Here is a 17,177-nt window from a genome sequence, read left to right on the forward strand (position 1 = left end):
TATACAGCGCTGGGGGTTATATTACTGTATACAGCGCTGGGGGTTATATTACTGTATACAGCGCTGGGGGTTATATTACTGTATACAGCGCGGGGGGTTATATTAGTGTATACAGCGCTGGGGGTTATATTACTGTATACAGCGCTGGGGGGGTTATATTACTGTATACAGCGCTGGGGGTTATATTACTGTATACAGCGCTGGGGGGTTATATTACTGTATACAGCGCTGGGGGTTATATTACTGTATACAGCGCTGGGGGGTTATATTACTGTATACAGCGCTGGGGGTTATATTACTGTATACAGCGCTGGGGGTTATATTACTGTATACAGCGCTGGGGGGTTATATTACTGTATACAGCGCTGGGGGTTATATTACTGTATACAGCGCTGGGGGGTTATATTACTGTATACAGCGCTGGGGGTTATATTACTGTATACAGCGCTGGGGGGTTATATTACTGTATACAGCGCTGGGGGTTATATTACTGTATACAGCGCTGGGGGGTTATATTACTGTATACAGCGCTGGGGGTTATATTACTGTATACAGCGCTGGGGGTTATATTACTGTATACAGCACCGGGGGTTATATTACTGTATACAGCGCTGGGGGTTATATTACTGTATACAGCGCTGGGGGTTATTACTGTATACAGCGCTGGGGTTATATTACTGTATACAGCGCTGGGGGTTATATTACTGTATACAGCGCTAGGGGTTATATTACTGTATACAGCGCTGGGGGTTATATTATTGTATACAGCGCTGGGGGTTATATTATTGTATACAGCACTGGGGGTTATTACCGTATACAATCTATTAAAGTACCCGCGGATTGGCCGCCCCGTTACATTAAACTGTCCCTTTCATTTTAATTACAAATATTGCTAATGTTCACAAAGATATTCAAAGCTTCAAATGTTTGTTGTCTGATTAGCGGTAGATAATTAAATGGCTGGAGATGAATCCCCGGGGGGGCCGTCCGACGAGATTAACACGGAATAATCCTGCAAATCCTGAGCCCAGGAAGTGAAGACGGCTGCGCAGGCGGGGTTTCTAATATATATATATATATATATATACCTTATTCTAGTCTGAACATTGATTCACATATTATATAGGATTTCAAAGGAGGAGAAATGTTAGAACAAAAGGCCAGAATGGAAGGAAGTTTCATTTTACTTAGAGGGTGGTAGAGAAATTGAACAGCCTCCCAGCAGAAGTGGTAGAGGGTAATACAGTGAGGGTATTAAACATGCATGGGATAGACATACGGCTCCTGAATCTAAGACGAGACCGACGACTGATTAAGGTTTGAGTCTTTACAGCAGGAGAAACGGGCGACTAGACGGGGGCCGGATGGGGCCGATCTGCCGGCGGGTTCTGGCTTTCTATTTGGGGTAAAGGGACAGATTAACAGAGATAATTTGATTACAACATGAACGTTGTCAAAACTCTAAGAATCAAATTAGATTAAAAACCCCAAAGTTAGAGTTATTTTTATTCATTTAACCTTTTAATCTTCTTACCTGGAGTTCCCCATTTTAGGCAATCATGTGACATTCGGCAGCTGCTCCCTTTATTCCTCCCCATTAGGTTATCTAAATTGTTGATTGGTTCAGGCAGCTTATGAGAAGGTGGGGGGGGGGGAGAACTGATTAGATAATGCTGGATCTGCCACCGGCTGCCACCACTGATTGACAAACAGGTGAAAGGACGTTCACGCCGTGAAGGTGACAAGCCCCCCTTTTTTTTCATTAAACCAGAGCGTTTCCGCAGTCACGACTAACATATGAATCTTCGTTGCCTGGCATTTCGTTTTTAACCCCGTCCCGTCTCTGGCGCTCGCAGATAACCCGTGTAATGTGTGTCAATGAAATCATAATACCTCTCGTACCGATGACATCACTCCTTGGCATTTCCCAGACGTTCCCGTCATATTAATAATTCCCATTGTGCTGAATGCAGCCAGAAATAAGAATTAACCGTTTGCTGGACGGAGAGAATCAAAGGATTAGGGAATCGTTCCTGTTTTACCGAAGCGACGACCAAACCCGGCGGTGCCGGCGCCGTTATTTCCATAATATGCAGAGAAATGATTTTCCGGGGATTATTGGATGTAATGGGCTTTCAAACATGTCTTATCTGTGAAGGATGAGTCACTCGCCCCGAGAGCTCGCCCGCGTACGCTCGTTACTCGGGAGACGTAGTAATAACGCTCAGAAACCGCCGTCTCTGTTCTGAATGAACGTCTCGTAATCCGCGTGAGATTACAGCGGTCCGCGGCTCGCACACCGATCGCCCCCCTAAACCTCATTAATGGGGGACAAGATGAGGATTCCGAGCCCCGCGAATGAAACGTCTCTGCTTTCCGGAAAAACATACGGCCCGGTTTAAGCCAAACGGGTTTTCTTACTGACCTGCCTGTAAAATATTAGGGCAGATCGGCCCCATTCGGCCCCCCGTTTCTCCTGCTGTAAAGACTCAAACCTTAATCAGTCGTTGGTCTCGTCTTAGATTCAGGAGCCGTATGTCTATCCCGTGTGTGTTTAACCCCCTCACTGTATTACCCTCTACCACTTCTGCTGGGAGGCTGTTCCATCTACTTCCCTCTCAGTAAAGTAAAACTTCCTTCCATTCCATCTCAGTCTCTGATCCTCTAGTGTTAGATTCCGGTCTCTTGTTGTAACTTTTCTCCTCCTTTGAAATAAATTCCCTCCTGTACTTTTTCCGCTGCTTTTTCATTTGCAATCTCCAGGGTGGGACGTTTCTTGGGCCATAATTTGGAACAGTAACATCAGAACGCGTGCGATCCTAGAACGGGGCAGTAAGGACAGCAAGAGTGACAGCAAACCCCAGAGACAGACTGACTGACAGTGAGAGGGACAGCAAACCCCCGAGACAGTCTGACCGACAGCGAGAGGGACAGCAAACCCCCGAGACAGACTGACCGACAGCGAGAGGGACAGCATCCCCGGGAGACAGACAGACCGACAGCGAGATGAATAAAAAAAACCCAGAGACAGACCGACCGACAGTGAGAGGGACAGCAAACCCCCGAGAAAGACTGAGCGACAGCGAGAGGGACAGATGCCACATCAGTGAGACAGATCAACAGTGCAGTGAGCAATTGGAAGGGGGGCAAATATCTGAGAGTGGCTGCTCTGACATGGGGCTGATGGGGAGGCGGGGGGGGGTAGGTGTACAGTTATCAATTGCCCCAGAACATGGAGATGATTGGATGCTGTAGGCAAAATCTGGCTTTTGCCGATAATATGGGGCAGCTGAGTGACTAAAGGAAGAGGCCTCTGGTTTGCCCCGGTAACATAGAGGGGTTGGTGGCTGAAGTGAGAGATTTGCCCCAGGGGTAAGTGGGCTGTAGTTTATCCCACTTACACGCGCTAGGTAGGCGGCTGGGAGCCGAGGAATCCCCCCTTTACCCCCGCAGGGGCACGGTGGGCGAATGAACCCCTAAGAAGAGCTCGGGGGCGCTCTGTGCCTCCCCCTGCCTGCCGGGCGGGGAATCTCCACGCATCTGTGGGCGGGGACATTGATGCGGCCATGAATGAAGCTGCCGTAAACGTCACTCTCCTAATATGGTCATTAGCGTCACCGGCGGGCGGACCAATGACATAAAAGCTCCGGCTGCGGGATCTCCCTAGGCGGAAGTGCTGAGCGTAGCGCTGCCAGGAGGGGGATTTAAAGCCCAGGCAGCCGCTTACTAGCGATCGCATAGCGGGCACCGGCCGCACAATCTTCGCAGACATGAAGGTGGCTTCCATAGAGTGCCGGCTGCTGCGCAAGCTGCTCAGGAAGGAGTTTCCCCGGATGCTGCTCCTGGACTGCAGACCCTACCTGCCCTTCTCTACCTCCAGCGTCAGGGGTTCCCTCAACGTCAACCTCAACTCCGTGGTGCTTCGCAGGGCTCGGGGCGGGACGGCTCCTCTGCACTTTGTCATCCCGGAGGAGAGTGTCCGTACCCGGCTACTGGATGGCCAGGTGTCGGTGATCGTGGTGCTGGATGAGAGGAGCCAGAGGTGGCAGAAACTCAAGAAGGAGAGCACTGCTCAGATAGTCCTGAATACCCTGAGCAGCCTCGCCCCGGGACCCAAGATCTGCTTCTTAAAGGGTAAGTTCTGCCTGTCCCGGTAATACAGTAATAATTGCCCCGATCATCCGATAATTCTTATTAAATGAAACATTCTGGCCGGGAGACGCAGCGCTTCGCGGAGGATAATAAATCGGTTTTATTGCTCGTCGCATCCTCGCTTTCGGGACGATTTCCGCAACTTGTTATTTGACAAGAGAATAAATCATTAAAAGTGACAGCTTAACCTCCCTTTATTGGCGCCGAATAATAAACCGATTTATTTAAACTAGTGGGAATTTCTTTTAAAGGGACCATAAAATCCCGGGGCTGATTCAGCGCTTAAAGCTTAGTTCCTCTCTGTAAAGGGAAGTGATGGATCTACTACATCTGTTTGTATTCAATATAATAGCCCAACATCCGATAGGCTGATAATGGCATTCTGGACTAAACGCCTAAATAGTGATTTATAATAATATTTATGTATTAATAATAAATAAAAAAAATTATATACATGATCAGGAAATCTACGCTAGATACTGGTACATTATTCTTGCCCCAGGATCACTTGTTAATGGTGCTATAATGTCATTAACCCCAGGAAGCTTCCCCCTGGTCGGATGTGGGTTGTTAAGGAAGGTTATTTGCAGGTCAAGCGTTGTCTGTCCGGCCTCTTGTCACATCTGAGATGCAAATGCCCCCATGTGAAATGTAAATGCCCCCAGCCAGGGGCTGAGTGTTAATTAGAGCAGCAGGCGCTGCTGGGGAAGTGGTTTAGGATGGGGCTGCCTCCTGTCCCTATCTGTTAAGGCTGATGACCCCAAAGAACAAACATTTCCCGGCCATCTGCACAAAGTGCAAGTCTGGGCAACCTTTAAATGTGGATCACTCGCCATAGAGACCAATGCAAGAATTACCCGACAATATGATAATAAATCAGTATGTAATGGAGGAGAAATATTTTTAATCCTATTGGGTGCACTTTAGATCTATAATATTCAAAAAAATCTATTGAATTCTAAGCATATGTTTTCTGCAGAATATTACTGTCTATAATAAATTGCATAATATAAATAATTCATTGTTTCTTTGTAGTGGAAAAAATATTTAAATAAAACAAAATTTAGAAGGAAAACAAAAGTAACAATAATGCTAAATATTGCCCTTCATTTGTTGCAAAGTATTTAGTTCATCTTTTGTTGCTCTGTTAATAAATTGTGTAATCTGTTCTAGAATTAGGTCTGACGCCCTCTGTATTGAGTTGCGCCATCCTGCTAAAAATTAGGCGTTAATCGGGTGTTAGATTGCAAGCCTCTACTTCCTATGGCGTTAACAGAGTAATGGGGTATTTGTGTCTCTCCCCCATTTGTTTTCTTTTTTTAGTTCCTATAATTAAAGGGGGTTATTTGCATAAGTGACCCTTTCACTTTAACAATGAATGCCCCCTTTGCACATGTCGTTGACCCTCCTCTTGCCCTGTTACCTTCCTGCCTTAACAATACAAGGGTAGAATTCCTCGCCCTTTATCCTGCCCCAGACTATATACACATCTCACAGCCTCTGATCCCCGGAGTCCTGATTAGGTTAGAACATATGGCGAGCTTTCGGAAGTGTGACCGAAATAACCTCGTCTTAACAGCAATGAGATCCCAAAGGAAGCGATTGTATTCAGACCCTAGAAACTCAATGATAATCCTTTTTAAACCCCCCCCCCAAAGGACTGGTTATGTACACAATTCCTTCTAATAATCTGGAACGAGGACAGAGTAATCCCATGGATGTTAAATAATCGATTACATAACCGTCCTATTCCGGGGAATAAACGCATTATGATCACGGGGTCAGCTGGACTTGGTTTAATTTCTGTATCCAATTAAAGTCTCGTTATATAATAATAACTTAATAATGTACGGAACACGAAATGAACCCCGAATAAGCTAAAATCTACTTGTGTTGACTCCTTCGTAGGTGGGTATGAGTCATTTCACGTCGAATACCCGGAGTGTTGCGTCAATCAGAAAAGTTTCGCTCAGGAAGAAAGCGAGAGCGACAGAAGCCTCATACGGTGCGAAAAACTGACTTCCTTCCACAAACCGTCATATGATCAGGTATGGAATTTACTGGGACGTGCGGGGGGGGGGCTTTTCAGATGTTATCTCGTTCACAAGTGCATTTTTATGATGCCGAATGTTGGAACAAGAGGCCAGAATCTAAAACTAGAAGGTCAGAGGCTTAGATGGAACGTAAGGAAGCTTTAATTTACAGAGGATGTCTGATAAGCAGATCAGCCTCCCAGCAGAAGTGGTAGAGGCTAATACAGTGAGGGGATTTAAACATGCATGGGATAAACATACGGCTCCTGAATCTAAGACGAGACCAACGACTGATTAAGGTTTGACGGGCGACTAGACAGGGGCTGAATGGGGCCAATTTGCCAGCAGGTTCTATATCCATGTTTCAAAGCTCCATCCAATGGGCTTGTTAAGAATTTCAGCTTTTTTTGTTCCTAAATAACCGATTCATATGATTCCAACCTTTTGCGGTCGAATTATAGAAGGGGAAAGAGACGGGATACGTGTTCTCTCTCTCTCTCTCTCTCTCTCAGGATTTGAATGGTTAAAACGGTGATGTCATTTTTTTTTTTCTGTGTGCGCAAACCTCGGTAACAAAGGTGATCTATGATAAAGTAAAAAGGAAGACAAAGGATACATTTCTTTACAATAGAGGCATTGCATTGACAGGGAAGGGTTAATAGCCATCTATTCTAGTTCCCTTTTCTATTAGTAAGTGGTAATTCACGCGGTGAGCAGCCTTGTTTCCGGAGATCAATAGGGCATTACTGTTTGCCATTCATGATGTGCTGGTGTGTCAGGCTATGACCTTGACGGGGAGATGCATCGGAAACAGGAGATGGCTTACAGAGAGAATGGCTTTCTGTTCTGACTCATACCTTGTAAAGGCCGGCAGTATACCTCGCGGCTTTCCACGGATATAATTACATGTATCTCGTCTATCGCTTACCAGAGAGCTCCTCCCCGCCGTACATTATTCATGGTTCATGTTCTGTATCTGCCACTCACAGGCATGACACACACATACGTGTGTATATGTATATGTGTATATATGTTTATTTTAAACATGATACCCAAAGCACAATAAGCCTTGCGGTTTAGTAGATGCACCCTCGGCGGAAGTCGGTTATTAACACTCGGAGCCGGGGGCTTAAGGCGCGTGTCCGTCTGATCTGTTTGATCCCAGCTGCAAAAGCTGTTGGCTTCAACAGATTTATGAATAGTGCTTTGTAAAATTGAAGGAAACATTGTTTTTTTTTAAATAATCGGCTTCTGAAATTTTATTTCTTGTAATTGCTACCGAGTGGTGTAGAAACACAGAACCTGCCGGCAGATCGGCCCCTGTCTGGTCTCCCCCTTTCTCCTGCTGTAAAGACTCAAACCTCAATCAGTCGTTGGTCTCGTCTTAGATTCAGGAGCCGTATGCCTATCCCATGCATGTTTAAATCCCCTCACTGTATTACCCTCTACCACTTTAGTTGGGAGACTGTTCCACTTATCTACCACCCCCTTTAAGTAAAAATAACAAATCAATCGCAGTTGAAGCGTTCCATCCCGCCATCATCTGCTGTAATTCTCGTAAGACGTCATCCGTTTCCAGGCAGGATGTGACCGTGTCCTGAAATACTGAGATCCGGATAAGGGAACAGCTCTGAAGGAAGGGGATCTAATAGTTAATGAATTAAATCCTGTGATCCGCTGGCTGGGATCTCTCCTTCCGGCCCTTTAAATCAGGATCTGATGCATTAAAACACAAGACACTTTAGTTTAATGCAATGACTTCCTTGTGTGTGGATTTGGTTATTAATTATTAAAGGTAGGTTGACGGGTACGATGTATATGAATATATTCTGCGTCTATTAACGCTTTGCGTGCTGCTCAGCTCTGAAGGTTGGCGTTTATGTTGGGCTTGCAGGTCTGTGCAGGATGTGGGTGGATTGGCAGCTATTGCCTCACAGCCGTGGGCACGGCGGCGGGAGGGCTGTGTGGGCATCACCCTCTGATTCACTCTGCTTTTAATTTTACAACCGCAAATCGCTGAAGATTCAGCCCCGGTTATAACCGGCTTATGTATTATGGTGCGATTTCCACCCTAAAATCAGATCTGCCCTCTGGCGGGCGGTAAAAGCTTCTGTGTCCCAAATCGCGGAGATAGAACGTCCGTGCGTAGACTGTCTGTGCGGCGATGATCGTAAAAACTAACGTTCTTTATCTCTTTTGTTTCTCGATGTTTAGGGGAGCCCTGTCGAAATTCTTCCGTTTCTTTACCTCGGCAGTGCCCACCACGCTTCCAGATGTGACTCCCTCGCCAGCCTTCGCATCACCGCCTTACTGAACGTCTCCAGAAAGATGGCCGACTCCTTTACAGACCAGTATAATTACAAGTGGATACCGGTGGACGATAACCACACGGCGGATATCAGCAGCCATTTCCAAGAGGCAATCGACTTTATCGGTGAGTTACCTATCCTGGAGCTCTCGTGCATATTTAAATTCCCTCACTGTATTAGCCTCTACCACTTGTGCTGGGCGGTTGTTCCATTTGTCTACCACCCTTTTAATAAAGTAAATCCTCACTATATTCCATTTAAACCTCTCACATCTACATTTCTGCTCATTCAAAATAAACTTCCCTCCTGTAATATATTTCCTAAATGTGTAAAAGACCTTTTTTTATTAGCGAGGGAAAATTCAGGGAGGAAAATGCGTATCTGAAAGGTTTTTATCAATTTATTGCCCTCCAATTTGAGTAAAGAAAGGGGCCATGTGTGGTTAATTGTGGCATAATGTCTTGTGAAGAATGCACATTTTTTGGTACAAAGCCAAAAGACATAAAAACCCAGCTGTTTATAGCAGGGGGATAGACGTGGGGGCCGTTTAATTAACGGGTGGGGTTAACAAAAGGGTAACTTTGGCAATTCATGAGCCTCGCAGAGCGCTTTAGAGCTGTAAGTAGACAGAACGACTTCTAATTACAGGAACCCGACCTGTTTGTCTGCTCCGGTCATGAATCAGGGCGCGGGGCCGAGACTCTCTTAATGGTTCTGATTACCGGGGGCCGGTGACCCAGCTTTCTGTGGGCTTCTGATCTGCAGGCTGTAGGATTATAAAACTTTGCCCAACAAACCCGCAGTACGAGAAAAGACGTAAAGACTGAGTTTAGTGCGAGACGTCCGTAGAGTGCTATAGAGAACTCAAAGTACGGAGAAGAGCAAACCAGACGGACCAGTTGGGCTTCCGCTGTCGCTATTATATAAATGTATTATTTAAAGGAACTCCCACAAAAATCCTGTTATTATTATTAGCATCAGATTAAAATGTTTTGAAAGAAAAAGGCGCAATAATTTTGAAAACAGTTGCAAAATAGTTTTTGCAGAATGTTTTCAGGCAGCTGTATATTGGCCCAATCTACTAGACAAATGTCCTCCAGCTCAATCTTGGCCAATACAATGGCTGTTAGACTAATGAAAGTCTATGGAGGGACGGACTTCATTAGCATCGCCATAAAGCATCAGCTCAGTGTGGTGTTTGAGCCGGGAAAGTCACCCAAAATATCACATGACTGACGGCAAAGACTCCTCCAGGTCTGCAGATAAAGGGAGTTTATTGGAGCAAAATGAGGTTCTTGTCACCGACCGACATTACTGTATACAGTGCTGGGGGGGGGTTATTACTCTATATAGCGCTGGGGTATATGCTCAAGGCGGGAAATATTTTTAACTGGACGAGTGGTTTACCTTTAGCTGTAATGTATGAATGGCGTTATGGACAGTCTACACCAGTTTCTTATCTGCCGTATATATATGTCTTGCAGATACTGTGAGATGCTCTGGAGGAAGAGTCCTTGTGCACTGTGAAGCTGGCATCTCCAGGTCTCCAACTATCTGCATCGCTTACCTTATGAAGGCCAGAAGACTGCGCCTGGAAGAAGCCTTCGAATACATAAAGCAGCGTCGAAGCCTCATTTCCCCAAACTTCAGTTTCATGGGCCAATTGCTGCACTATGAATCCGAGGTCTTTTCTTCCAAAACCAGTGCCCCGGCGGCGTCCTGCAAGAGAGACTCCATGTCCTTCTTCGCTGAAGATCTGAACATTGGGAAGAGCTTTGAAGGCTCCTGCTTCAACTTTCCGAGTTCTGTATTGAATGCGGTCCCGCTCAGGTCTCCTGTCCATCAGTTAAAGCTCAGCCCGATCACAGCGACATCGTCCGGCTAACAACCTTCCGCGTGCGACTGAGACGGAAAAACCCAATAAGAACTTTCCAATGTGCAATATTCTCACGCGATTCCAAGGATGTCCAAAACAGACGTTCTGATCCAATGCTTTAACACTGAACGGAACCAAAGCTGCAGCTTACAGAGAACTCCTCAAATTCTGGTCATCCATGGAGTCCAGATCCCTCCTGTATTTGTTGCATAATAACGGCATCTCGCCTAAAGCTGGACCAATTATCTGTCTGGTTGGTAGTTAAAATTCATTAAGTAATATTGAGAAACGCGAAAGGATGAGGGCTGAGGACCTTTCTTCAAGGAGAATCGTTTCGTAAAAGGTGTAACATTCCACAGTGATGGTGATTGCAGTCGGGAAATGTGGCGGGTCTCTGGTACTGAAAGGGTTAATTTTTATTGTCTTTACTATTACCAATGTTCTCCAGTATGGGTCAGATACTGACCCTTCTCGTATTTCTACTACCCTATAACGTTGAGTCTGAACGTTACAGAAATACAGCCGCTGGTTATTAATCAGGTTATATGGAGGTCCAAATACATCACTTGGTGTAGAAACACTCCAAAGCTTTGCATGAACACAGCCCACCCAGTGCCAGCTCCTGGGGCCGGGGGACCCTCGGTCCCAACATGGCAAATGCCCTATCTTTAATGATGCCAGCCTCCATGTAGTCTCTCCTGTTGGTGGACCCGGTAGCTACCGGTGGAGTATTTTGTAATGCTATGGAGGCAGGTTTTTTTTTTGTGTTAATATGGGGGTCTTGGGGGGGGGGGTTCATTGGGTGCAGGGGCCCGAGTCCACCTTTAACAGTTTAATGTGCATCCTCCCTATGATTATATGGAACGCTCCCCCCCCCCCCCGGGGTCTCGTTCACATCCTGCACAAAGAGCTTTCAGAGACTTCCACAGGATGCACGGCTAATTACGCTGCCCAGCACTTCCTCCCAACGTGTATAATAATGGATACATCGATCGGTAAATGTATCCAAAGGGAGGACGGAAGCATCGAGATGCCACGGCGTGGAACTAAAGCTTTGCTTTTTAATGTGGATTCCGGATAATGCGAGGCGTCGCATGCGATTCCTTCCCCCGGGCACCCCAATATATTTGTGAAGTTACACAACAGGAACCAATAGTTAACATGTTACATTGTAATTTTACGTAACACAATAACCAGTTTCAGTTGGTTAAAGTTATTTACAGGTAAAATAATTCCAAATATTTGCCCTCTATGGCAGGGATGGGGGGGGGAAGGAAAAACCTTGGTTTTGGTTCAGAATTGTGTGTTGAATACAAAATGTTTTTGGTAGAAAATCACTGAAGAATGATGTCGCTGACACTGTTTCCGTTAGTGACGTCCGTACCGGAGTGCTTTGTCTATTCTGGGGCTGAAGCGGTTAACACTGCAACGTAACCCTTTGTGCTGGAGAAGTTTACATATCCACAGTTCTCTCGGTAACTTATGAGGTTATTAGTTTTTTTTTGTTTGTTTGTAACATTTAACCCTTTGAGTGCAGGAGGGGTGTATTTTTCACCCCTTCAGCAATTGAGAATCACTGGTACTTTTTTGTCCCCCCGTCCCCCTATATCAATACAGGGTAAAAATGCAATAATTTCCTGCAAAATGTTTGTTCTTACTGATGTATTTTTGTTTTTCCAATTGTGCCAATAAATGTTTTTGTTAATTTAAACTAAATGTCTCTGACTTTTGTCACAAACCGTTATGAGAAGTCCTCCTCTTCAATGCCAAATATACGCATTCCCCCTAAAACCTTTGAAATCCAGCTTTTTGGATTCTGCCCATTTGTTGTGTGCGTGTTCACTAGCCGCTTTTATTAGGTACGCGTTGCTTTCATTCTTCATGGCGGATTTTCTACAAGGTGCTGGAAACATTCCTCAGATTTTGGTCTGTATGGACATGATGACATCACGCGGTTGCTGCAGATTTGTTGGCTGCACATCCATGATGCGAATCTCCCGTTCCATCGCATCCCAAAGGTGTCTATTGGACTGAGATCCGGTGACTGTGGAGGCCGTTGGGAGTTCAGTGAACTCATGTTCCAGAAACCAGTTTGAGATGATGTGAGCTTTGTGACGCGGTGCGTTATCCTGCTGGAAGCAGCCATCAGAAGATGGGGACACTGTGCTCATAAAGGGATGGACATGGTCAGCAACAATACTCAGGGTGTCGCGTTTTAACGATGCTCAACTAAGGGGCCCAAAATGTGCCAAGAAAATGCTCCCCACTCCATTAAACCACCAATAGCCTGAAACGCTGATACAAGGCAGGATGGATCCATGCCTTCATGTCGATGCCAGGGATCTCTGAAGCTGTGAGGTAGATGGGGGGGGGGGCACACAGACCACCAACACATGTCCTAATTTGGACACCATTACAAAGGGTTATTTAATGTAAAGAACTGAAAAATATAGGATGTGAGCGAAGTAACAAATGCGCTTTAAGCATTTGTAGCAGAATGTCTGCAAAGCCTTAAAAGCGATTAAAAATATCAAACGGTGCATTGGAGAAGTCTGAGATAATGGATTATAAATTAGAATCCAGCATTAGATGTTCTTCTGCAGTAAAGAACCACAGGAGCAAAGTCCCTTAATCTCGGGGATGATGCTCTACATGAATATAAAAGCCTAGGACCTTGTTTAGGGGCGTATTATTACCCCATGGGGACTAAAAGCTACTGTAACTGTTAGAGCTGATGTTACGCGTTTCACGGCGGGGCCTGCGAAGGAAGAAATTACTTCCTAAGAGTGATTTTAGGTCAAAGTGAACAATCGCCCGAGAAACCGATGGCTGTTTTGCGGGGGGAACGAGCTGAAGTTGAGCTCTAAAATGTTTTAGGGTGCACGGCCCCGCAGCCATGATATGTTCCTAGCGAGTAAATTTATCCTATTGTGCTTTTCCTCTTTAATGCAGCAATATTTGGAAGGAAAACATACCGAAACATCGTATAGAAAACCAAAATTCAAAACGAGTCGGAAATAATGACGAAACTAATTGGCAGAAAATGTGACTATGCAGAAAACGGCATCCGCTGAACAAATATAAACTCCCTCCGTTCACCAACCGCGGTTAAATGTAATTACGGTTTGGAAATCTTATTGTTTGTGTAAAAAAAAAAAAAAAGATTTCTGGGAAAAAAAAAACACCCACTGCTTGGATGAAAAGATCCTCAAATAGAAGCACAATGTTTCCTGCTTTATATTTATTTCCTTTCCATTAATTATAATTATGGAGCTTTTTGGAACATGGATGTAGACAGAATATGAAACATAACCCCCCCCACCAGGGGAACTACAAATCTCGGCCCTGATCTGACTGGGAATTGTTGCATACCTTCCAAGTGCCCATATTTAGGACGGACAGTCCCTCTTTGAGTCCCAAATCCTGCTTTAATCCCCTGCATCGATGTATTCTGGCCTAGGCTGACTAGGTCTAGTCCGAGGGTGGAAGGTCCAGTGGGACTGCAGTCATACTGGCCCAAAACTGGGACTACTTGGACTACTTAATGGGCCAGCTGCAAGGGGGATCTCCAATCACCCCAACAGGTCCACTTACACTACGGACGCCGCAAGAAAAGTAGGATAGTGGGGCAGCTACGCTGGAGAGTGGCCACAAATCGAGAACGTCCTGCAAAAACTGGGATACTTGGGAGCTATGCACTTGGTCACACAGCACCCCAGGGGTACGCTAGTTGCAGAATGCTCTTGTGCGCAGGAACGCATGCCGCTAGAAAGTCAACCTGTGACATTTGTGAACACATTCCTACATTAGCATATTAAGGGACGATTTTCGAACACACTGACTAAGAGGTTTAAATGCAGCAAATGACGTGATTTTTATTCATCGTGTAAATTTGGGTTAAGAGAAAATTATAGGCTCCATTTACAGAACCGAAAGTGAGGAGGTGAACATTAAATGGACCAGTGACTCAGAGGGTGAATCATGTTATGGCTCCATGGTGGGGGAGGGCGCTGTTATAACCCCAATAGTATTAGATTGAAGATGATTTAATTTGGGGGTTTCAAGGATGCTTCAAAGCAATCAAAATAGCAAGGATGGCCTTGTGCATCATATATATAACCCCCAGCGCTGTATTCAGTAATATATCCCCCCAGCTCTGTATTCATTAATAACTGGGGGTTATATATAAATTATATCTATCTATGTATATAGCTCTCTCTCTCTCTCTCTCTCTATATATATATAGTGGCTAACACTATGTGCACCATGTCAAAACCAACACTTAAAAGGTAACTTCCAACATGTTTTGATTAATACAATTAGGGTTAACAAGTATTTACACAGTTCTTAAGTTACAAATTGATCCCATAGATCAATTTTAAAATGAAAATAAAAATACTCAAGGTGATTTCAAGAGGGCGTTGACACATATTGCTAAATTGCCCTAGCAATAAAAGGGTTGAAGGAAATGTATTAAAAGTTGCGGGTTGCATAATTTTAGAGGTTATTTTGTGAATTCCCTGCGCAGAAACCACCTGATTGTACAAAAAGGGCTTTCGCTGCAGCTGATGGCGCCACCCTGTGGTCACTTTCCAGCACTGCAGATTATTTTGCATCAACATCCAATACATCCGGTGACAGCGTCGGTTACTGTAACAGCGGCGGATCACAGGGGAGGCATGCGGTGAGGCAACGCCAGGTCATCCCACGCAGATGATTGGCTAATATGTCATCAAAAGGTAGAAGTTACTGTGTCATGGTGGGTAATACATCAAACGCCCCTTGCGTGAAGCCTTGTATTGCCGCTAATAAGTGCTTTGTATGGCACACGCTGGGTTGCATGTGACGTCATCGCTCTAGTTCAAGTACACTAATGGACAAAAGTATTGGGATACCTAACCATTACACCAACAGGGACTTTGATGACATCACATTCTAAATACATAGACATTCATATGAAGTCGGTCCCCCCTTTGCAGCTCTCACGGCTTCCGCTCTTCTGGGAAGACTTTCCACAAGATTTTGGGGAGTTTCCGTGTGGATTTTTGCTCGTTCATCCAGAAGAGCGTTTGTGAGGTCAGGCACTGATGTTGGACGAGACGTCCGGCTCGCAATCTCCGTTCCAGTTCCCAAACGATAGATTTAAATAAATTCAATAAAATTAAAAGCGCTGCTGCCGAGAAATCTCCATTTAAGGACGAGGGCTAACTACTTTGATCTGCTTAGATCTCTCTATAGGAAATAAAAACCCAAAAACCTAAATAACTACAGGAAGTACAAATTAAAGTATGTTAGAAAATTATTTAAAATCCCAAGGGACAGTTAAAGGTGCTGTCCCACTTATTCTACAGACTCTTCCCAGAACGAATCTGCAATCAAGTACAATTATGCCTCATTCATATGTTTTGCCCAAATGCAGGCGTTGATTGGTTGTTGCCATATAAACCTAAAAAGGTTCTTGTGCCATTTTGTGATTAAATCTGTAGAGGAAAAGCGTAACATGACAGTTCTGCTGATTGAGACAGCACTAACGGGGTTAACGAAGAGGAAGGTGTGGGAGACAGCAGGGCCAGTAAGTTACCCCACGTGGATTTCACAGAAAGAGGCTTCTTCCTCACTCGATGTCATTACTAATAGGTCTGGGAATGAGAGGCTCTTTGGATCACATATCCCAGTATTTATAATAATGACTCTTTCACTAAAACAAAAGCAGCCCCCGTGGTGTCATTCGGAAAAATAAACAGTAAATAGGATGTCTCTTTACCGCCGTCAGGACGAACATGTTTTTTCTTGTCTTCGGATTTCGGCCAAGGGTGGCACGTCCTGGGAAACAGAAAGAATGATTGAGTCGCGGAAGTATTAGGACTGGCAAGTGTTCTATACAACAAGCTGGAACCCCATGAATCCAATACACTCAGTAAAGTCGTAACAAACAACAATAAAGGCATACGAGGTACAGACAATGAATAGTTTATTCTGATACAAAGTAACCAAAGCTGGAAATAGGCAAAAGTCATCTCTATGACACGAGCTGCTTGAGTTTTGGTGAGTACGAGGGCTGTACGTTCGATCACACAGGGCGGATACTGAATGAAGAAACTCAGTTCCATTCTTCTTATCGTACTGAGTAGTTCAGGTTAAAACCATCAATATTCAGGACATATTAGATGCACCCAGGTTACATAATACAATAATAACCACTGTTATTACTGTATACAGCACTGGGGGTTATATTACTGTATACAGTGCTGGGGGTTATATTACTGTATACAGCGCTGGGGGTTATATTACTGTATACAGCACTGGGGGTTATATTACTGTATACAGCGCTGGGGGGTTATATTACTGTATACAGTGCTGGGGCATTATTAGTACTGTATACAGCGCTGGGGGTTATATTACTGTATACAGCACTGTGGGTTATATTACTGTATACAGTGCTGGGGCATTATTATTACTGTATACAGCTCTGGGGTTATTACTGTATACAGCGCTAGGGGGTTATATTACTGTATACAGCGCTGAGGGGTTATATTACTGTATACAGCGCTAGGGGGTTATATTACTGTATACAGCGCTGGGGGGTTATATTACTGTATACAGCGCTGGGGGTTATATTACTGTATACAGCGCTGGGGGTTATATTACTGTATACAGCGCTGGGGGGTTATATTACTGTATACAGTGCTGGGGGTTATATTACTGTATACAGCGCTGGGGGTTATATTACTGTATACAGCGCTGGGGGTTATATTACTGTATACAGCGCTGGGGGTTATATTACTGTATACGCGCTGGGTGGTTATA

The 17,177-nt window shown here is 44.8% G+C and overlaps 1 protein-coding gene across 1 annotated transcript; it reads left to right on the plus strand.

The window, feature by feature from the left end:
* Nucleotides 1–3,602: 3,602 nt before the first annotated feature.
* Nucleotides 3,603–10,459, plus strand: DUSP5 (dual specificity phosphatase 5). The gene is made up of 4 exons (XM_053450431.1): nt 3,603–4,134; nt 6,061–6,200; nt 8,400–8,619; nt 9,979–10,459. Exons 1-4 carry the CDS (start codon nt 3,771–3,773, stop codon nt 10,377–10,379), a joined length of 1,125 nt encoding a protein of 374 aa, XP_053306406.1. The 5' UTR covers nt 3,603–3,770; the 3' UTR covers nt 10,380–10,459.
* The last annotated feature ends 6,718 nt before the right edge of the window (nt 10,460–17,177 follow it).

The sequence above is a fragment of the Spea bombifrons genome, chromosome 11 (assembly GCF_027358695.1).
Source record: "Spea bombifrons isolate aSpeBom1 chromosome 11, aSpeBom1.2.pri, whole genome shotgun sequence".
Lineage (NCBI taxonomy): Eukaryota > Metazoa > Chordata > Amphibia > Anura > Pelobatidae > Spea > Spea bombifrons.